The sequence below is a fragment of the Haliotis rufescens genome, unplaced genomic scaffold (genome assembly GCF_023055435.1).
Source record: "Haliotis rufescens isolate VD_foot unplaced genomic scaffold, xgHalRufe1.0.p SCAF_2, whole genome shotgun sequence".
Lineage (NCBI taxonomy): Eukaryota > Metazoa > Mollusca > Gastropoda > Lepetellida > Haliotidae > Haliotis > Haliotis rufescens.
The window spans coordinates 63,599,339-63,622,338 of NW_025963890.1; the positions used below are offsets into that span (position 1 = coordinate 63,599,339).

The 23,000-nt window shown below is 37.5% G+C and overlaps 1 protein-coding gene across 1 annotated transcript in view; it reads left to right on the plus strand.

Moving 5' to 3' along the window:
• The window catches only part of LOC124142990, a 91,194-nt gene that overhangs the window by 12,156 nt on the left and 56,038 nt on the right, over positions 1-23,000 (plus strand). The window contains exons 6-21 of the mRNA XM_046511767.2: positions 2,606-2,737; positions 3,788-3,973; positions 7,552-7,707; positions 9,810-9,917; positions 10,601-10,654; positions 12,359-12,490; positions 12,835-12,975; positions 13,384-13,512; positions 14,107-14,241; positions 14,725-14,856; positions 15,254-15,391; positions 15,742-15,873; positions 17,772-17,915; positions 19,089-19,172; positions 19,931-20,035; positions 22,312-22,395. Coding sequence (XP_046367723.2) covers positions 2,606-2,737; positions 3,788-3,973; positions 7,552-7,707; positions 9,810-9,917; positions 10,601-10,654; positions 12,359-12,490; positions 12,835-12,975; positions 13,384-13,512; positions 14,107-14,241; positions 14,725-14,856; positions 15,254-15,391; positions 15,742-15,873; positions 17,772-17,915; positions 19,089-19,172; positions 19,931-20,035; positions 22,312-22,395 — 1,992 coding nt within the window. The remainder of the gene's footprint in view (positions 1-2,605; positions 2,738-3,787; positions 3,974-7,551; positions 7,708-9,809; positions 9,918-10,600; positions 10,655-12,358; positions 12,491-12,834; positions 12,976-13,383; positions 13,513-14,106; positions 14,242-14,724; positions 14,857-15,253; positions 15,392-15,741; positions 15,874-17,771; positions 17,916-19,088; positions 19,173-19,930; positions 20,036-22,311; positions 22,396-23,000) is intronic.

Here is a 23,000-nt window from a genome sequence, read left to right on the forward strand (position 1 = left end):
TTTGTGCCATATGTCATGCATACATTGTCATCGTTCTGCACCCTAAATTGTTCTTCTGCACTCGCTGAATTTACTGCTTGCGTTGTAAACTGGTGTTGCTGTATAGATGAACAGGCAAGATGTTTCGACATGAAACTGAATCTCTGGGAAAAAGAGCTTTCTTGTATCTAAACCTACTTTGTCCATATGCAGGATTAATTTATTGATAAGATGGTGATGCACATGTGATTTTGAAACCACATGTCATTTTCTCTATGATGCCGGGAGTACAAGTGGCCCAGTCGGAAAAGGCTTAGCAATTCACTGTGAGTCCCTTGTTCACACCAGAAACCTATGATTCTGGTTTTGAATCTTGGTTAGCCCCAGTTGTTTCTAGGTTTGTCAGCACCATGCTCTTGCTGATGGGTTTCGCCAAAGTAGTAAGACCTGCATCACTTCGGTCTGACATCCATCAATGTAGTAAGGGTGATATTCCTCTGTCACATACACACATGTAGTATTGCAGTCTGGCAGGTTGTGATCACCAGCACTGCACATGGTGAGGCGTGCTGAGCACGCTGTGTTGAAGATGTGCCGTACAAGTGTAATTATTATTCCTATTAATTATGACCATGTTTCAGGTCTAGGTAGTCTTCTTGACGTTCCTTAGAGAGGCAAGAAGTAACTTTGAAAAGAGATTACAAAACTGTCCTCATTAACCATTGTTAACATGATTAAGAAATACTCCTGTGTGCTTGTTTTACCAATTTCTGCATGTCTATGAAAGACCTTATATGTTTTAATCGCTTGTTTCCAGATTGTTTTACAAAAAAAGTAAGGTCAATGGTCGAAATGAGAAGGATGAAATTTTATGAATGTTTTTTCAGCAATTTCTGAAAAGATTTGTTCAGGAGGATAAGGGTTATAAGGCTCTCGTTGGCAGACCTTGAAGTTTTTACACCTGTATATTATTAATATACTCAACAGGGAGAAAAATACCAAAGTCATTAAATAACCTTCTGTTTGGTTTTTGTTTCTAAATATATAAGCAAGTCAATCTTGTAACCTATCTACCCCATGTACGAATCAGCTTGTCTTGATGTCTTAATGATCATCATGATGGGAATATTCTACTTTAGAATCAGGGGGCTTCATGAGAATCATGGCACCTCACTTTGTCCTGCTGAATATGATAATCTATAGCAGCACATCATCAAGGGAACAAAACAATCCATCACGAGCTGATTTACACAGTCCTGATCAATAAACAGTTTGATTATGAACAACCTGGTTTTACAGGGACAGTGCAGTCTACAGGCTTACAATGAACCACTGGCCAAGGTAAATGGTCTGGATGGAACAGAAATAGCTTAAGTACTGAACCTTGCTTGATATACCGTCAGTTTATTGAAGTACATGTAATCTTAATATATTTTCTTCACAAAGGTAACATGGATATGAATCAGAACCTAAGTATGAATTAATTCACACTAGAAAAGTAATTTGTGTGAATAATCAATAAATCATGAATGATTGACCGGGCAGATTTGTTGTGTTGCTTTGAAATCAGTGAGTTGATGACAAGTGAACCTTATACTACCTTTCAGCCTTCCTTTCCTTTGACTGAAATCTTAGAAATGTGTTTCGTTTTTGTATCTTTGTTTTTTTAGGAATAAAGGATTATGATGCTGCTATTAAGTTATTTTCATTGAATTCTGCCATGTCTAGCAGTGTTATACAATGTGTGAAGCTCATTTCTGGTGTCCCCCGCCATGATATTGCTGGTATATTGCTAAAAGCAGTGTAAAACCATACTCACTCACTCACTCTAGCAGTGTTGATTCTTGACACTGACTACTGATAATTGACCTGTAAAATTAACATGTCTCATAATGATTAACAACAACTAAGATAATGTATATTTTGAAAGTAGTATATATATGTTATTACTACTAATACATTTAATATATTGATACAATGTAAATTTACACCTTGACAGCAAGTGTTACCATTGGGAGTAGGACGGGAAAAGACCTTCTCGAACCCTAAGATATATCCCTTTGACCATGAAAAGAAAAACTGGCAACGAAAGAAAAGATTAAGGATGGAGTTACAGAGAGATTATAGAGAATATTTAGCCAAGGTCAGCTGTGTCTGGTCTGTGTCCTGTCTGTGTCCCCCTGTACCATAGGCCATTGTTGGAAAAGGGATTCCTTTGAAATATTGCTGTTGTCATGGTTGTAACGATTTCATAATTATAATTTTTTGACGATAGTTATGTTTTCATACTTTTTGGCTGCATATATTTATGAACATTTAATTGCAATATCAAATGATTTTGTTCATCATGGAACATTGTATTAAAAAATGTGTACATTTTTTTATCAGTTTGAGTAATTTATGTTAAGTTAGCTTTTATCTTGATTATGAAACACTTTATTTGATCTTTAAAATAAGTATTTGTGAAGCTTTTTAACATGTTCCAAGATACATGTGCTGTATAAAACATTTGTTGTCATCAAAGTCTGTGGCACATTATCTCTGGTCTAGGTCGGTAGTAAATCCTTGTGTTCTAGTGAACCGTTGAAGGACCTTAAACATGCATGTATTGACTTGTGTACAACAGCAAGAGTTGTCTCCCCGGAGGAAACCGTTAACACCAGTGGATGGCATGGGTTTGCCTGTAGGCCAGTACGAGAGCACTAAACGTAAACTACAGCATGACATCCAGCGCCAGTACAGGGAAATGTTAACACAGGTACATGCCTGACTATTGACTAGACTCACAAGATATAATCAAAATATTAAATGACTATCTTGTAATCATTTCATAAGGATTTAATTATGAATATCCACACTATTAGAACTGTTGTGTAGTGCAGTATGAAAAATAAGTTCCTTTTATACAATACTGAAAGTGTTATTGAAAAAGAAAATGTTTTGGTTAAGAAACTTGTGTTAGTTTTTCCTGTTTATATTTTTTTCACTTTATTTTAACTAAATTAGTTAGATTGGCAATATATATAGCTAAGTTTACCCTTAAGATAAGGCAATCTGGTCATGCTCTTGATTAGAGTGCTTGCTCATCACACTGCAGGACTGAGTTTTATTCCTTGCAGAACTACATTTTGGGTAGCCCATTCTTTGTGTGCCCCATGATATCAGTGCGCAGGTAACTTGAAATAAATGACACGTGGTCGTTGTTTATCATACAATAAAACACTGCACATTGCTGCAAGGAGAATACACCATGAGGGTTGCAGTGTTTTAGTGTACGATAAACAACGACCACGAGTTGTTTGTTTCTTATATGAGATATCAACATTATGTGCAGCCTCTTTATTGATGTTCATAACATGTACAAGCTTTAAAAATATTTACCCAAATTTTAATAATGATGACACCCTGAATAGAATCTAACCTCGGAAATGTCAGACAAGTCTATTTCCCGCATATTCTCACAAACCTCATGTCAATTATCTGTAACTTTCTCTGAATACCAAGTGTCATATCTCTCCCACTTTTGGATGCGATCGTTCGGCCTCCGCGTTTATCTGTGTAGTCCAGCGACAACCATGGGGACCAACTTACTAAACACTTCGCTCTAAAAAAACGTTGTCCAATATATGACGTCAGAACCTCCAGAAATGACATCACGATAGAACAATGTTTTATCATGAAGTAAACCACGCTTTGTTCTTCATCATTCTTTGCTATTTATCATGTAGCTATGTTATATTTGAGTATATATGCCTGTGTACAGAAAACAGCCATGTTTTAGTGTAGTTGTTTCCTGTTTATGATCTAGCAAAAAGAAGAAAATGACAGATTAACCCTTCTACAGCTGGGACTTGCTGGAAAAGTTGCTCTCCCTTCCGACTTATCAGATCAAAAGGAAACTGTTTTCCCTGAGAGCATTTTTGGGCCAGAATATGATTCCTCCAATCACATTGATCTCAGTATGCAATATGAAGATTATGATCACGGCATACAGGTAGTACAAGCATTTGGCACTCTGTTCTTTCACATGGGTGGAGGTAGCAGAATGTTCACCTAAATCATTGTAATAACAGGCCGTGGACATTGTCTGCGGGTTTTCAATGTTAGATGTTGCTTTAACCATGTTAACGTTTCTTGACCATTGTTATGTTAATATTTATTCTTGTATGTTAACTCTTTATGTTGTAACTTCTAATGTTTGTTGGAATTTGTAGCCATTGCACATCACATATTGGAGACTTAAATGAGGGTCCTGATGGGGGGGGTGTTACAAGTCAGCAGTCAGTAAAATGTGGGGCCTTTTAATATCCCCCGTGTTTGAAATATGGGGGATATAACAATCAGCATATCCATCCATCCATCCCTTCATTTTCCTGTTTCCTCTGGAGAACTCTTAAACCGTTGAATATTTCTTGTCGAAACATGTTATACTGATCAGTCTAGTGGTGAACTGGTTCTGATGATTTGGAATTTTTATTTTTTAAATTTTTTTGTTTTCATGATGACAAGTTGAAAATACTGAAAATGGGGGTATTGTTCGTTTCCGGAGCAGAACTCCCAAACTGTTGAATATTTGTCAATGAAATTTGCTATACAGATCAGTCTAGTGGTGATCTGGTGCTTTTCAATGATTTGGGATATTGAAAAATACTGAAAAACATTATTGTTTTCGTCACTGAACTGAAGGTATCCAATTGCAATGAACCAAAAGTGGCTATAAGTAGTCAAACTCCATTTCTGAATTGCACCAGACTGGGGGATATGTCATCTCCTGATGACTCTTGTAATGATAGCCAGTAGTCATTACTTTTTCAGCTTAGTTCTAAAAAAAAGGGAAAAAAGAAGACAAGCTGTCAAGTTGAATCTAGCCTGGGAAATCATCTCTATGCGAATGTGGATCGTCAGTCTGTCTGTAGGGAAACATGGGGACAGCTGGTTCTGCTATCGTTTCATTACTGTAATTCCAAATTCCAAACACTGACTGGTTTTGTTGTGTCGTTAGATCTAGATTTTTATTTTAGCACGATTGTGATAAACAGTAACATTTCTTATGCTGAGCAGTTTATTTATGGAAGTTTAACATTAATCTTTTATGATAAATAAGATTGATGTTTACCACTGTTTCTTTAGTTGTTTTACACACAACAGTATACCCCATCAGGACCTGATTGAATTCATACCAGATGCAACTTCATTATTCTATCTTTTCAAACATATGTAATTAAGAAGATGTGCACCATTGTAAACATTAACTGGCATCTGATCTGATTCTTCAATACCCTGTGAAGATCCGGGCTACAATTGATCTTCAGCGACGCATGCTTGTAAGAGGTGACTAACTGGATTGGCTAGTCAGGCATGCTGACTTGGTTGTGTCATTGTATCCCAATTATGTAGATCGATGCTCATGATGTCAGTCACTGGATTGCCTGGTCCATTTACACACCGCTGTCTTATCACTGGAATTTTGCTAAGTGTGGCGTTAAACAAAAAAACCCCGATATTGTTGTTTCTTTTTATTTGATAACAAATTCCATCCATTTTAGCTATAATAACAGTAACGCTATTTTTCAGGGCATTATCATTTGCAGAAGCCCTCAGTCTTTTCAACTGCCCTTCTTCATCGGGCAGTTAATGGAAGACCTCAGGCTTCTGCAAATAATAATGCTCTGAAAAATAGCGTTACCCTTATATCATCACACATGAGCATATTGTCATGATTGTAATAATTGCATCATGTAAACAAACAACACGACATACTTAGTGATTTTCTTTGTAGTTCCTTCAGGACAATATGATCAGATAATGTGCAACGTCTTGTTTGGTAGTGTTCGCTCCGGGAAGAAAATCTAATAATTAATTAGAAATTAATTAGAAAATCTAATAATGATTAATTAACGTTCTAATATCTCTGGATTGTGGTCACCATTTGTGTAAGGTCATGGTCATAGGGTCATTCAATATTTTTCACTGATAGAAATGTTAACATCACGTATCACGTATTGGCTTCATGTTTGTAACACGATTTTCACATGTTGCAGTTAGAATGTTTCTGATTGGCTGACCTTTGAGGTCAAGTTCACTGTTTTCTTGTGACCACTATACAGTGATACTTTATGACAGGATGTTTGGTGAAAAGAATGATGTGCCTGTTTTTATGATGTGGTGCACTGAGAGTTCAGGAGGTAAGCTCTGAAAAGAGCAGATCCCTACAAGGTTCAAATTTATTATGTAATCACAAATACCGAGACCTAGTTGCAGGGACATATTTGTGTGACAGTATCAAATCTACCTTATGACCGCCACTGGGTTCAGTATTTAACACAATATGTGAACAGGCCAATAATGACGGGACATGCAGATGATCTCATCACACTATAATGGCACGATGTCATACAGCCCCGGCCAGCCGACCTACTTGTATGGGTTAATACAAGACGGTGACTGGTGACAAATAGCTTGACTGTATTACAAGTAATGATATAGATTTTTACAGGATATTCACATTTGTTTCTTGAAGTTTTACTAATAATGTTGCTACTTTATTGTTATACATGTTTTATTTACATGTCACATTGATGTTGTTTTGTTTGTGTATTTTTTAACCATTTTGTATTTTCTTATGACTAATTAATGCAAACATTAGTTATACCAAGAAACTGTGTCTCCATGTTGGGCAGGGACCCTGTACATGCTGTCACAGCTATAGGCGCAGATGGAACTTGTTCAGTTAACAAAACAATAATCTCATTGTTGGTTGTGTTTACAAATATTTTGTTTGTTTGTAAATTATGTTGAGTTGAGCATTTTCATATCTTCATCATTTTACCATAGTTACTGTCATTTTAGAAAATATTCATCAGTCATGTAGATATTTTAGAAAATGGATACGCCTGTTTGAATCCCACATATGCACAGATTATGATCCTTGGTTCCTTAGCACCGGACCAAGGCTTGTGGGTTTCATCAAAGTGGCAAATAATCTGTTCCTCTTTGTGTTTTTCTCCCACATTCTGTGCCATGCAGTGATCAAACTGAAAAACTGTTCAAAGTTGCAGTGAACGCAGCTGGAACTGAAATGTTTCAAAATAGAAACCCATTTGTGCACGACATTTGTCTACCAAGCAAGGCCTTATTCCACAAGTGATTTTAGCACTATTACCATTGATTACTGTTATAAATGTTTTAACAGCTATGAATTGACAAACCTGACTATATAATATTCATGGCACTTTGATCACTTTGGTGATGGTACAGATGTTTCATCAGTGTACACTATTCAGGATGAAAGTACCACATAGCCAGTGATGGCAGGGAGCTTCTCTTTATCAGATGTTATTATAGAGTCGATAGTGCAGAGGGTCAATATACATGTGTAGATTAGAATACCATAGCTTTCAGAAACCGGAGATGACGTTTTCCTGGGCATGTTGTTGCCTTGGTCAGTTGGTGTGAAATTTTCCGTGAAACTTTCCAAAATAGGTTCTGTTGTTAACTCAAAGAGTTGAAATTCTTAGAAGGGAAACGGAAACTGTCAACACAATTCTTATTATCAGCATGAATCTCTTCTAGAAAGTTAAAGCCTCACAGTTGGAAGTTCTTGAGGATATTGGGCGTCGTGAAGAGCAGTTACGTAGGAAGTTAGATGTGGAGACAATACGAGAAGCAGATCAAGAGAAAACACTACAGGAAGAGGTGTGGAGACGACATCAGGGAAATCCACCCGAGGTATATGATCCACCCACATGCTGCTCCCTGCTTCACACCAACTAACACCATCATGGGTAGTTGTCTAACATGTAGACTGTTGGCGCTTACGGGGTGCACGCCTGGCAGAAAGGGCTGATATGGTCGTTATGCTTTCTTGTTTATCATTTATGGGGTGATGGTAGAAATGGGTGTGGTGTGTCCTCATAGTTGCTCTCACATGGGGATTTGTCGGTTTCGGTGCATGCTTGGTTCACTTGGTATTTGTTTTTAATGACAATTTCATGCTATTGTCACTGATGATTGACTACAGTCACTTGTTAATGATAATTTAGTATTAGTATTATTGATGGTTTTAGGTCATGTAAGATCATTACAAACATTTCCTGTTTGTTGTTCTGTCTCTGCGAAAAACACTGTCAACTTTGAAATATTGACAATAGGAATTACGAAGCTTTATAGTTTTACTGAACCCTTAGTAGCTTTATGCCTCTGTAGTTGATAATAGTTCGAGAGAAAATTGAATATTATCACATCTGAAAGTCTCTGAATCAGTGAATGGGTTGAAGCAGACCAATTTAGCTACTTGTTTTCAGATTTTCGGTAATTGTGTAATGCCTAAAGATAGACCTGGTAGTGGTGTGTGGAGCAAATGACCAACAATGTCAACAGTTCAGAGATCGGTAATCTACATATCTGACCACTGCTGACAATTCTAAGATTCTTTGTACTTATTTCACTTCAAAGTTTCAAGTCTGTTTCCAGATGTTATTGTGGAAACCTCTAAGTAGAATTACATGTTGAAGACATGTCCGGTTATAATGAGGACTAGTGTACTTTGTAAGATGCCTTCGGATTGTTTGGCATGATTGGTTAACGTGATGAAGTCAACAAAAGTGATACCAAAGTTGCTGTGTTAAATGTTTGATTGGAGTAGTCTCCCTTGGACACTTGTTAACAACCCCAGCCAGGAAATATTGACTGTTGTTGCTGGTGCAATGATTATTGCAATTTGAAAAAAACAAATCTTTCAAACAAGTAGTTAAATTGGTGTAGCTTTATTATCATATGCTACCGATTCTTTACTATTCCACTGCTATGTTATAATCATATACCCTGCTGTGCTTTATGCATGATATGGTAAACCCCCTGTAGGGGCATGCATGGCTCTGTCATCTTAGGTGCTGGAACTCCCTGTAGAGAGTTGTGTCTTGGCACTCAAGAACATGATTATTGTGTGTTGGAATCCCCAATTTGCCTGACTATGGTTCTTGGTTTGTTGGCACCATACCCGTGATGTATGTCCTCCTGGGTTTCACCATTTTAATATCTGCTTCACAATACCCTGACACGTCATGAATTAACTGAAATGCTGTACTAACTAGTATCATTTTTGCAGATCAGCAAGTCCTTTCAATTGCATTGTGTAATCTTAGTTTTCGCTTGAGAAAAAGTATTATCAGTACTAATAGCCAGATTGAGATCTTTGATTATCAGCTTTAAACTATATTGTAAGAAAGGGGGTGGTCGGGTAGCCTAGTGGTTAAAGCGTTCGCTCGTCACGCCGAAGACCCGGGTTCGATTCCAGACATGGGTACAATGTGTGAAGCCCATTTCTGGTGTCCCCCACCGTGATATTGCTGGAATATTCATCATCTTACCAGGTTATATGTATATGGTAATATGTTATGAAATTATCTCTGAATGAATTAACCAATTCTCAGCATTTACACAATATTTCAAGTAAAGGAAACCTTTGTCTTTGTATGTATGTTGTTGATTTATTGTGTGTTATCAGTGCTTAAATTGTCATGATTTTGTTGTATGTCTAATAATAATTGCCCTGGTTTTCATAATTTGATGTTTGAGTCCTTGTGGTTGTGTTATTGCCTTGTTGATCATTGTGAATGTTAACAGATTAACATATTTTTCTGTATCTGCTTGCAAAAGGTCCAGATACTGCATTGATGAACGAATGTTTTGAGTACTAATTCTGGATGGAATTTTTAATTTTTGTTTGGACATTTGTCACTAGTTGTTCCACCAGATTGAAGTGTTCAGGTTCTCTCTATGTTATACTTGTATCCTTACAAACTCATTTTGCTGCTAAATTCTTCATTTAGAACACAGCAGAATTTCGACCAGCTTACTTCAAAATTGGTGACTATGAGAAGTACCGCCAGGCTCTAAATGACCAGCGTAGAGAGGAGTACAATGAATTGTTAGCCAAGGTAAACTGGGGTAGAGGATGATAGTGGCTCTTGGATGTAGGTGTAGATGTACTAACTACGTAGCTCTGTAGAGGGGAAATATGCCTGTAATAACGACATAGAGGTGGTCTGTTGACTAGGAATTGGTTCATCATGTTCATAGACTATGTAGAGAGTTGAAAGTTTTTATACAGGTATTTCTTATACCAGCTTGATAGTCCTGTAGATACAGTTAGTGTTAGAATGGTCGAGATATGGCATTGATGATGTAGACGGATAATGATTCTTACAATGTGGATATCATCTTGAGGCATAAGGCAAATGTTGTACTTCTAATTCTCAAATCAAACCTGATAACTATTTCCAGATCTGCATACAAAATTTTGTATGTAAAAAGCAATTTTGTGCTCTTTCTTTTGACATTTTTAGAGTCCATAATTTTAATATTATTTTGCAAAAAGAAAAGCCCTCATCTTGGGATTTAGAAAGCAACAGTTAGCCTTTGTGTATTAGTTTGAGTAGCTTTGGAGGGTACATGGCCTGTATTCTAACCATGCTTTGACCAATGCCATAAGTATTAATATCATGGCCTTGCATACCATCACCTAACCTGTCATGGCCGACTAACCACAGTATCACTAGAAGTGTTGATACAATAACCGAGTGTAATTAGTACAACCACTGATCAATTACTGTGACACCAGCTGAAGGAAGTGCGACCCAGGCGGAGGTACTTCAAGACCGAGGCCCAGCATGAGGCAAGTACAAGAAGGCCCCCTGAGCCTGGTCACCCCTTCCCTCATTATAATGAACTGCGCAGAGAGTACATTCCTCTCAAAGAGAAGGTACACGGTTGTTTGCAGTGTTAAGACTGACTAGTACTTTGTTGCTGTTGACATTGGGAGACAGTTGGCTTCTTTTATTCATTGTGAAACTGTTGTTTTTTATTGCATTTTATGCTATTTACAGCATACTTTTCAATGTGTCTTACCCATGTTTAGGCAGTTTGTTTTGAGTCTTTGACCATTACTGACATGATACTTGTTTGCAGTGATGAAAGTGGGTGTCTACTAAAAGTGGAACTGTGTTAATCCGGACAGCCTGTTAAACAATGTTAAACAAAATGGATGCATGGGCGAAAAAGGAATTACAGTACATACTTCCTTTTTCTTTTTCTAATAATTTTGAAAATAAGGTTTCAAAAATGATCAGAGTCAGCAATATTTTATTGTGTTTTTATCAGGATATATTGGTTTTCCTGCTGTTGGTGATTTTCAGAGTATGATTCTCCTTATGTTGTATGTGATGTGTATCAGATTGAAGCCAGCTTACATTCAAATAGTTGTGTTATTCCAGACAGAATTTCTGCATATTTGTCTGTTTTCAGGGAGGTACTGAACATGCTCAATATATGTAAAATGTATCTGTACACAATCAGAACTGTTGTGTGGAACATGACACTTCCGTTTTGTTGTGTGAAGAATATCGTCTGTGCTCCATCTAAAGTGTGCTTCCTTTGCAGCTTGTTTAGTTTAAGCAAATATTTCAAGTCAAATGCTACATGATAATAATTCAGAGGCCATCTTTATTGTGATGTTTCCTCCAAATACCAGCAGGTAAAAGATTCATTAACCTGGCTGAAGTATAGATAACAGTTAGTACTGAATTTGCAATGAGCAACCTCTCGTTACAGTCAGAATTTTTTAGCTTAGTCAGTAAAATACATGCGTATTATGGACAAGCTGTCAAGTTGACTCTAAAATGGGAAATCCTCTCTATGCGAATGTGGATTGTCAGTCTGTCTGTAGAGAAACATGGGGACAGCTGGTTCTGCTATCGTTTCATTACTGTAATTCATGTTGTGTCATTAGGACCGCCTCCGTGGTCTAGTGGTAGAGCGTTCGCCCGGAGTGCGGAAGGTCCGGGGTTTGATCCCCTCCGCGTCATACCAAAAGACTTTAAAAGATGGTACTTGTTGTTACCCTGTCTGGCGCTCGGCATTAAGGGGCTAAAACAAGGACTGGTCGGCTCGGAGTCAGTATACTGTGTCTTAGTGGGATATTCATGTTAAACTGCAGCATGGTATCTCAGTGAGCTAGCACTATAAATCGGCATCGGTCCAGACTAGTAAAAGCAGCCACACAAACACACATAAGTACGTGCACGTCACTATATAAGTGCAATAATCTTGGACGTGACATTAAACCCCATTTCACCACCTGTTGTGTCATTACATCTCGGTATGTTTGACTTTTGCAAGATTTTAGGATAATTACTATAAACAGTAAAGTTTTGATTTCTACTAAGCATTTTTTTATGGACATTTCATGTTAAACTTTTACGATAAAATAATTGACTCATCTCATGTTTACGACAGTTATGTTAGTTGTTTTACACTGAACTGTATACCCAATCAGGACCCAAAGGTCTGATTTATGAGCAGTGAGATTTGTTGCCTTCAGCCAACAGCACACAACCGCCGCCTATGGCGGGAACCGTCGGAAGAGCTTGGTCTGCCCATCGGGGAGTATGAGAATAAGAAGAAGAAGCTAGCAGATCAGAGGAGGAGGGACATGCAGGCCAACCTCAGCAAGGTGCTTACACTGTGTGGTTTGCTGTGCCTGATACTGGTTGCTCACGAATAGTTGTCGCTTCATGAGAAACTCTGGAGATTGTTGTCATTGAGCATGTTAAGTGGGAATGGGATGGTTATTGCTACAGTTGTTTAACTGCATCTTAAAACAAAATTCACCCACTGTTCTGTAATGAACAATGCAATTTTTCTGCTTCTTTGCAATTTCAGTGATATTTTGAAAAATATTAAGTGTTTTTCCCTTGTGGTTATTCTACATGATACTTAAGTATGGCTATGGGCAGAGAGTTGTGGTAGTACTAGAGCTGGAGTTATCTCTGACTGTCTGCACATCATCGTCACCAGCAACAGCAGCAGCAGCAACCCTCCTCCAGGAGACAGTGGCAGGACTCGGACCAGTCGGGGCTCAAATTTGCAACACAGGATCAAGCTGCTAGGTTTAATGCCGAGAAGAGGCAAGAGTACAATGAAGTCATCAGTAAAAAGGTCATTGTTACATCAGTCATTCAAGACATTCAAAGACATAAGACATAAATGTTCTGATATCAGTAAGAAATGAAAATAGTTATTAATTGTTTCTGTCATATCATTAGGTAGAGAGGAAAAACAAATGAAGATGTATCAGAAATAAGGAATGTGTAAGCATGTTGAGACCAATAGATCAGGGCCCCCTTCCACAAGGTGACCTTAGCACTGTGGCTATCGTTAGTCTGTGTATGGGAGTTATAATAGCTGTATGCTAACATCAATTTGTGAAATGGAGCCCAAGAGAAATTGGTTGGTCATTCTAAATTAATGTTCAGGGTTTAGTACATATTGTTAGAAAATGAGCAAATGGGGGATTTTTTGGATAATTTAAGTAGCAGTTTATTTTTTTATTTTTTTCAATAAAAGCCACGTCAAAACCGTGAATGGCGCGAGCCCTCAGCTACCGGGGGTGTTCTCTTTGTTGGTGAGCTGGAAAAGAAACACCTAGCTCAGCAAAAGTTAGCTGAAGAAAAAAGACAAGCCTATTTAAAGAAGGTGTGAAGTTAAATAGATGTGCAGTCAGATTGATTTGTGCTGTACGTTCTATATGGCTTGATTCTGTCAGGACATGGGCTATAGTGTGACTGCTTTGGGTCGAACTAATCACGAGCTTTTTCTGATATACATGTAACCCTGTTAACTGAGTGGTCTCTCTCAATAGCTGGATTGGCGTGAGATTTGTATGGTGTTCTCTCTCGCTAATTTAATGGAGCAAATAAAAGTGTGTGTGTTTTTGTTAATTTACATCAATCCTATGTGCATCATTAGATTGACACAGATATTTTGGGGTCACAATAAAAAATGAAAGACTGTTGAAACTAAAAAGAACCCTGCATCAAGAAAGAGTACTTTTTGGAAATGGCAGGAGAAAAACTATGTTAATTTTAACTTATCATGCTTTGGGTAGGGGAAGTGTCAAGATCTGTATTATGGGTGTTATATTGAGAAGTCTTGCAGTGAGAAGTAGGTCAGTGAACCACATCTCTTGTAATATGAACTGATAAGGTTTGAGGATATGTTGTTCATATTGGCATTAAACCATACTCACTCCAGCACTGTAGATGTTAACTTGCTATGACTTAAACCCAGACTGTGGACACTTCCCGTCGGATGTGGCGTGAGCCGTCTTCGGAGGAAGGGTTAAAGGTCGGAGAGTATGAGGACAAAAAGAAGATACTAGCGGCAGAGAGACGCAGAGATTTTGAGAGATCTATGGCTGGAAAGGTTTTAGTTATTACATTTTCTCCATGATAATCCCTCCAAGCTCCTGCCTCTCTTCTTACACTGACAGTTATTAGTTCATGTAGTCAAAGGGTTTCTGGTTTCATATACATGATTTAGTATGGGAATTGTTTTTTTTTATCTGTATTCATGGTAATTATGAATGTTTTCTCTGGCCAATGAATGCATCTTTTATTAATTTTGGTAAAAATAAATTTCAAATGTTAGAATTTGAATTAATGTGTAATTTCTCCTGTGAGTCGTGTAGTTTAATGTCAAAACAATCACTGTATTCCCATTTCGATGTTTCTTATAAACATTGATGGTTATCCCTGGTTAGTTGGTTTTACATCGGCTACAGTGTTAATTGTGAACAAATTAGGTGTATTATTTTTTATTTGTTAGGAAAGTTGATGTTAACAGTGAATTAAGTAATGTGTTCAGTTAAGCTTGCACATCTGTTTGCACGTTTGTCTATCTGCTCAGAGAGATGATGGACCACACACGTGGAGGGAACCCTCATATGAGAGGGGTTTACCTCTAGGCCAGTATGAGACCACTAAGCTTAAGTACCAAGCTGAAAGGCACAGGGACTACAATGAACGGCTAGCTCAACAGGTTAGGATGACAGATGCTTAAGGAATTAAAAAATTAAAATCGTGATTATTCTTGAAAAAACAGAAAAAAAGCTTTTTCTCTGATTGGCTGTTATTTTGCTGTTGAGATGTTAGGTGTTATTGAGGAGTCAACTGGACAATATTATGATTAAGATTCCATCAACTCTTTGTACATGTACATTCACTGCATCACTTACTAGCTTTACCATGTCACCAGTCTTTCTATGATGAAGACCAGATTCTCTACATGCACAGTGTCAGTATATATAGCACTTGCATTATCCTTCATTCCTTATCACAAATTCTTTGTATCACATTTATTTAAAGCACATTGTCTCCACAATGTATGTTGTGTGATGTAGATAGTGTACGATGCAGGGTCTCACTGCTTGTTGTAGCCGCCCCGCTCTAACCGTAGACTCTGGCGCGAACCGTCTGACTCCTCTGTGGGACTTGATCTTAACAAATACAAGTGGAGCAGCAAGTACCTGCAAAAGTTTAATGAAATTGAAAATCTCAAGACCCAGAACAAGCAGGTTAATAATCCCTTCTGTGAACTACGTCTCAACATGTAAAGGCTGAAGCTGTGATAATGATGATACAGATGGAAATAGGTATAATACTAAATATGTTGCAGAAGAACATTCATTAACTCCCTTTGGATTATTATTGAAATTGAGTTCAGCATCATATCAGTAACCAAATGCAGTTTTTCAGTGTTTACCAGTTTGACATGAACTCAAGATACACAGATAATTTCTAAACCCAGCAAGTATTTAAGTGTTCAAAAAACAGCCTAAAGTTTTGAAATACAGCTCTTAATGACTTATCATTTTCAAAAGTGCTTAGAATGAACATTGACTGTTGTTTGTCTTGTCCCTGACAGTCTAGCAGTCCCCGGGGTAGCCAGACATGGCGGGGGCCGGCAACAGTACCCCCGCTGTACTTCGGTAGTAGGGAGGAGGAGGTAGAACGTCTTGCTCAAACTGAGCGAGAGTATTACGACTTGTTGGCTAAGGTAGACATATAGACGCCAGTGTAGCCCTTGCTGTGGCTTTGGTTCTGGGATGCTGCATGACGCCTGCATGGCATATAGCATGACATGAGCATGGCTGGAGGATTGTATCCATGTGTTTAGTACAGGTGCCCTAGTCAATGGCTGTATGTTTGTTGCATCGTCAGGATTGACAGGTCATGTAGCATGTGTAGTGAAAGACATCTTCAGTTTCAGTCCTATGTTCATGTAGGCAAGTTATGACCACTTAATTTACACTTTTTCAAAAGAATATTCTACGTACATTTTTGTGTTATTTATTTGAACTGTTTGTCCAGTTTGCGCAGATATCTGAATTCATGGCAATGTTAGCATGGTTAGGGTTAATTACTCGTGTAGGGACAATAACATGACTATCAAGTCAGACATGGTGGAAGTGACTGACACAGACTGACTTCTAGTTTATTGTGAAATCTGTCATGAGGATCTTTGTACGCCATCTCTATCAAATCCCTATTTTTACCCTACCCTTATTGTAATTGTAAGTCACCACAGAGTGGGTTTGAATTTCTAATAAGCGCCCACGGCGATATTTGCTAATATATTGGCTAGTGAACAATCCCAATTAGCACCCCTTCCGATTGATTAATGAACACAAGACTTATTTATTCGCGTATAATACACCCTCGTGCGTTATATGCACCCTTAATTATGGGCAATTACATTCTGGAAAATTCTGTCGTACATAAACATTTCAGGCTGTCAGCATAAACCACAAAATGTATCTTTCAACTCAACTTTTTTTTTTCACCAAAATAATATTCTAATTTTGAGAGCGCCCTGGGCGCTTATAACGTCGAATACGGTATGTCAAAAAGAAAATACGCAGCTGATCAGCCCCAAGTCTGTTCCATGGATGTGAATTTAATGTGAGGTATATGACTGCATGTATTTGTACACAAGTTCTCAACAGTGTGTATGTATTGTACTGAGGGTTCCCTCGCATGTCAACAACAGAAGGAGTATGTATCTGTCTTATAGGCATGATAGGAGTGGCTGAAATATATGCTTGAAATAAACATGTGCATTAACCATGTGTGGTGTGCTTATTTAACTCTGTACATCCTGTATTGGAAGTGTCAAACAAATTTTGTGTATTTTTCATTGTATGTGCTCTATTCATATTTGTATTGCTGTTAACTGTTAACTTCTCAGCGTGTGCCATGTTTCAGTTTCAGGATGTAACGGTTGATGTACTTTCAGTGAGACAAATGTTGCACTGTATGATATCTGCTAGTGCTCAGTTCTGTTTGTTGTTGCATACAGTATATAGTGAAAACATGGTGATATTAATTATACTCTCAATTGTTTTCCTAATGTTTGAATTATTTTATGTTGCCAAAATTACAAGTGTTAACACGCATGTATTGTTACAATATTTTCCTTTTCAGCATTTATGGAAGATAAAGGTTTATTTAGTAGTCTAATAGATTCTAACACTGTTGATGGCTTATTTTAAATATCTAACATCATTGTTTAATATCATGTTGTGACAGTGAAACAATGTTTTCTTAAAGATATTGATAAGTATAGTTTACCAAGAGTATAAATAATGGTATGTTTTATGAGCTCTTGGGCGTAATTATAGTCTTAATCATATGAAAAATATAGATATGATGAAAACTAGTGAATCCTTATCATGATTATTCTGAATGACAATATGCATACAATGCTTATCACAGATTTTTGTCCATTTTTTTCTAAAAAAACTAAGGTGTTATTTTGTAAAACCTAAGCGTAACCATGGTAACAAAAATAAAGTTCTGTAAGTTATTTTCAAGTTTATTTCTATCAGCACACACTAGTCATACATGTACAGCTTCAAGTCTGTTCAGTGCTGAATGTGAGAAACTCTATTTCAGCTGGGCCCCAAGGATCCACGGTCAGATCTGCCCCCAAAACCTGCCACCCCAGGGGGGTTTCTGAACCGACTAGGGAGGGATGAGGGGCGTCGCCAACAGCTCAGCGAGGAGAGGAGGCAGGAGTATAACCGGTTAATGTCAGAGGTAGGTCGTGTGTTATTCCATAACACTTGGGGTCAGAGGGACCCAGTTATCTACTGATGTAAGCTGCTTGTATTCCTTAAATTTTGGTGGACTGGACGCCAGTTGTCTTTGAGACTATGAAGTTGCCTCCTGTGGTCGAAAAAAACTAAATGAGACAAGCTGAACTGCTATTTGTCTACAAGATTGAAGATCAGCAGGTGGACAAGAATGTAAAACTTCCTGCACATCCCACTGCAATGCTCTAGTGGCACAAGCAACACATTTATTGTTGTCATTTTACATGTTACAACCAACTGCGTGGATCAATGCTCATGATGTCAATCACTGGGTTGTCTGGTCCATTTACAGACCTCTGTCATATAGCTGGAATATGGCTGAGTGCGGCGTTAAAGAACACACAAACAAACAAACATGTTACGAAGAATTAGTTCATGACATATTTGTGAGCACACACACGTACATGCACGTTGCTATATAAGTGCAATAATCTTGGACGTGACGTTAAACCCAATTTCACCTCACCTCACATATTTGTGTGTTAAAATTAGATCTAACTTGGGACTGCCATAAAACTCAGTGTTGTATTAAATTTGAAGTGTAAACAGGATCAGTTGTGATGCGAAGCAACTCACATAGCTAGATTTTGTAACAAGTGATGATACCGGGGTAGAATAGGTCTTCAGCAACCCATGCTTGCCGTAAAAGGCGACTATGCTTGTCGTAAAAGGCGATCGGGTGGTCAGGCTCGCTGAGTTGGTTGATACATGTCATCGATCCCAATCGCGTGGATTGATACTCAAGATGTCAATCACTGGATTGTCTGGTAAAGATTTGATTATTGTACAGACCGCCGTCATATAGCTGGAATATTGCTGATTGCGGTGTTAAACAACAAACAAACAAAGCAAAACAATGTAACAAGTGATAAAGGTACATTTGCATGTGTATTGCACACTTTTGAAAATATATGATTTTGTCATGCCAAAGACGCAAGTTTGATTCCTGACAAGAAAACAATGTACAGCCAATTTGTATTTTGCCCACAAAGAAATGTTAAGAATAAAGCTAAATGCAGCTGAAAGCCAAACTGACGTACCCCCAATATAGTGAGACTCTGTTTTACCCTGCATACATGATACAGGCAAGGGGGTAACAACATCCACTCTGCTTCAGAAACAGCAGCGAGGTGGGGGGCGTCGCCCTGACGGGGACTACGGTGCCACTATACCAGGTCTTAGAGGTGCAGATTCTGCCAAGGTGAGTTCAACATAATCTGGAGAGTTTCTATGAACATTGGCTAGGTGGAGTGAATTGTGTAATGACCCCAGCATTCCAACTGTCACGTTAAAGAGTTGGCATGTCCAATAGATCCACATGTCCAATAGATCCACAAGTCCAATAGATCCACATGTCCAGTAGATCCACATGTCCAATAGATCCACAAGTCCAATAGATCCACATGTCCAATAGATCCTCATGTCCAATAGATCCACATGTCCAGTAGATCCACATGTCCAATAGATCCACATGTCCAATAGATCCACATGTCCAAGTCTTTGCACTGATGATCAGATTCAGTTGATCTGAACCAGATTGTTAATCTTGATAGTAACATGAAATCATCTATAAAAACAAATCAGGTTATTACCACGTTTATAGAATTGTAGATGGCAATTCCAAAATGTGGATGGAGGGAGTTAGGATGAAGGAATCCTTAATAAAATTGTTTTAGATCAACAGCTGAGTCAATCTTGGTGATTTTGATGTGTCTATTATATACCACTCAAAAAAAAGAAGAGGGAAATCCCGATTTATTCATATTACTGTTGTTAATCTGTCTTGCCTTGACAGATTAACCACAGTAATATGAAAGAATTAGGTGGTCCTTAACTTTTTTTGAGTAGTATATAAGATTCTACTTGTTTGAGGCCATGTTTAGACTTTGTTCTTGATACTATGTATGACATTTTCTCCCATGAAGTGTCGTGAACTAATACACGCTACCCTGTACACAGTATTATTACCCTGAGAGGCCCAAGTCTGATAGTGATGTTCGAGGCAGCTGGTCTAAACCTTGGTTTGAGCGTAACCGTAGTTACGTGGATTTCAAACCGTTTTCTGTGAGTTATAACCAACCGGTCAGCTGACTTCCCAGTTGGCCCATCATCCTAGCATGGCATTCTAGTGTCCAGCAGTTCACACGGATCACATGCAAAAACAAACAGAATAATATAATGCACCATGAATTGTTATATTTGTTATAAGAAATTAAGTGATTTTTCATTATGAGTTGAAATAATTGGATGTAAACTGATGATTTCTTTTCATAAGGAAAATTGTTTTTCTTTGATAGTGAATAACGAAAATATATCTTTTAGACATTTTACCGGATTGATTTAAAAAATATACAACATTTTGTTGTTGTGATTATCTGTTTGTGTTTGCTGGTGGTTGTTGTGTTTATTCACAGAATCATACCCGACTGTAGGCATGTCGCTCAGACCCACCACATAACTATTTCATGATTAGACTAACAGACTTGTACATTTGTAAAGATCACTATTCGTATCAGGCATAAATATGATCTCAATTTCCAGTTAGATTAGCTTTGCAATTTTGTCATCCTTAGACCAGAAGCATTATCAGTATTTGAAAATCATTATTTAGTTGTGCTTACCTTTGCCATATTCTGTCCTCAAGTGTTCATAATGTGCATCATGCTTTAAGTGTATACTGAGATGGATCAAGCAAGGGTAGTGTTCTGTACTGATGTTCTCGAAATCCACTTTGTTGCTGCAGTAAGAGATGCACTGATATCTCACATTGGATGTAGAATATTGCTGCAGAGCTGTAGTTTAACATGAACAAACATATGTTTCAACTGATAATACAAATGTTTCTTACTGATACTGTTACAAGTTATAAACATTCATATTTCAGCCATGAGAATAGTTTCCTTAAGAAATTATTAATAACATTTAAGCAGCCCTTACAGTTTTTCGGAAGAATGATTTTAGTGTAAATTTATGAATTTATGTGATAATGGTTTAATGTTATATGACCTACCCATTTCATCATGTTGCCATCAGTAGCCATTCCTCCTTTGCTTGTTGCCCAACTAGTCCCAGTAGCCTGCCCAGCCTAGCCTCAGGTGCTAGTCAATGCCTCGCTGTATACTAACACCAGCTACTAACACTAGTCAGAGACTGTATCATGTCCTAAGTCATTTATGTCATCCTTGATTGACAGATAATGAATGTAATGTAATGTCTACTTTTCTTTATATGATAATGAGCGCTGTTTACAAGTTTGTTACGGAGATTTCTTATGAACATGATAAAAGATTAGAATATGGTGCTGACATTTTAACATGCTCAATATGTTCATGTTATTGGTGATGGTTTATGAAGGGTAAGTTTTGTGCTATCATGCATATGGCTACATTAAGTTGACCTGCCCTGATATATGTGGCTTTAATTCAAACTCACTCACCTAAGGCCATTATGTTTTTATTTGTTGGATCTGGCAACCCTATTTTCTTCTAAATTGGAGAAAAAAAACCATAATCCAAATTTACATATCTCAGTGTTTTAAAAAACAACAACTCGATAAAACTTATGATGCTCGATTTGATATTAATATTTCGCCAAAAACATTCAGTCCTCTACAAAAGTTCTGGCAAATAAATCTATTTGTTGTCCTTGATACACAAACTCCCTTTGTCATCAGAGAGAAAAAAAAGAAAAAAAAGATATCGCACAAGATGGTGAATTTATTCATTTTCTCTTCTTATCTTTCTTCCCTTCTACAGGCAAAGTTTGTAAGAAACATTCTGTGATCAGGTTTAAAAAAAGAGCTGATATCAACTTTAAAAAAATAAATTATTCCCTCCTCTGACTTATAACTTTGACTGAAAAATCTGTGATCCAACAAAGCAGAAAATAATGGCCTAATGATGAGGCTAAAGAATTGGGAAAAGTCTGTTGTTCTATCCAGGACTTAGTAGATGCTAACTGAGGCCAGACCAATGTACTTCTTGTTTCAAGGAACCCCAGATAGAATTAAGAAAATATCAGGGTTTATTTTTGGATACCTTCCTCAAAAATACTTTTAAAATTGATGTTATTACGGAATACAATCAAAATTGTGAAAAAAACATTCATTGTAATCAAACAGCATGTTTTGAAAACTTCAAAATTTTAGGGTAGCTTTTCAATAAAACAAAAGATTACATTGGTCTTGCATAAAGGTCTTGTCATTGGTTTGTGTTATTGGATTAATTAACCATAAGGTAGATAGTGAGACTTCCTTTCAGATGAGGTGAAAGAAGTAAGCAACAGTCGGTGCTTCATTGGCAAACTAAATTCAAAATGAGGTGTGACTTCCTCTCTTATAGCTGGAGAAAGTGAAACGGCGCAACGAGGAGTACAATCAGTTTTTGAGAGAGAAAGAGGGTCAGAAAAGACCCCGAGGTCAAGTTGTAAGTACCACTGTAAACACCGGGCACACTCTCTGCTGTTTGTCACTGTTGGTCCTCTCTGCTTCTGGTGTTGTCACTAGACGTTGCTGTGTCCTATGTGTGTTTTGGATTCCATAGAAACCCTTTTGTTACTGATCTGTGTGCATTTTTTGTTATTTCAGTCACCAACCATAGCATGTATGTACGAGGCTCCAAGCTTATAGAAGATGTAACCTATGCAGATATATTTTGACATTGCAAAAAATTTGTTCTTTGTCATGAAAGAGATCAGTATTCTAAATTAACAGGGTGGTTTTGTGCAAGTGGACCTAGAGCTTTTTATTTATAGTCATTTAAGCTTTGATGTCTGCAAATACCCATACTTATGGCATTTACAGGTTGAACATGTAACTAATGACAAGTTAGTATAGATGATCAACTCCCAACAGTAAATATTCCCTTGTTAGAAACACAAATTCAATCTTACTTTCTACTTTGCTGAGATACATTTAGAGATTTATTTTGGTGAATATATTTGGATTTGTTTCAGTCATCAAAGAGAAGTTATGATTTATGTATATATATTTTGGGTTGAGGAAAATGAGAATCTGAATTTATCTTCTTCC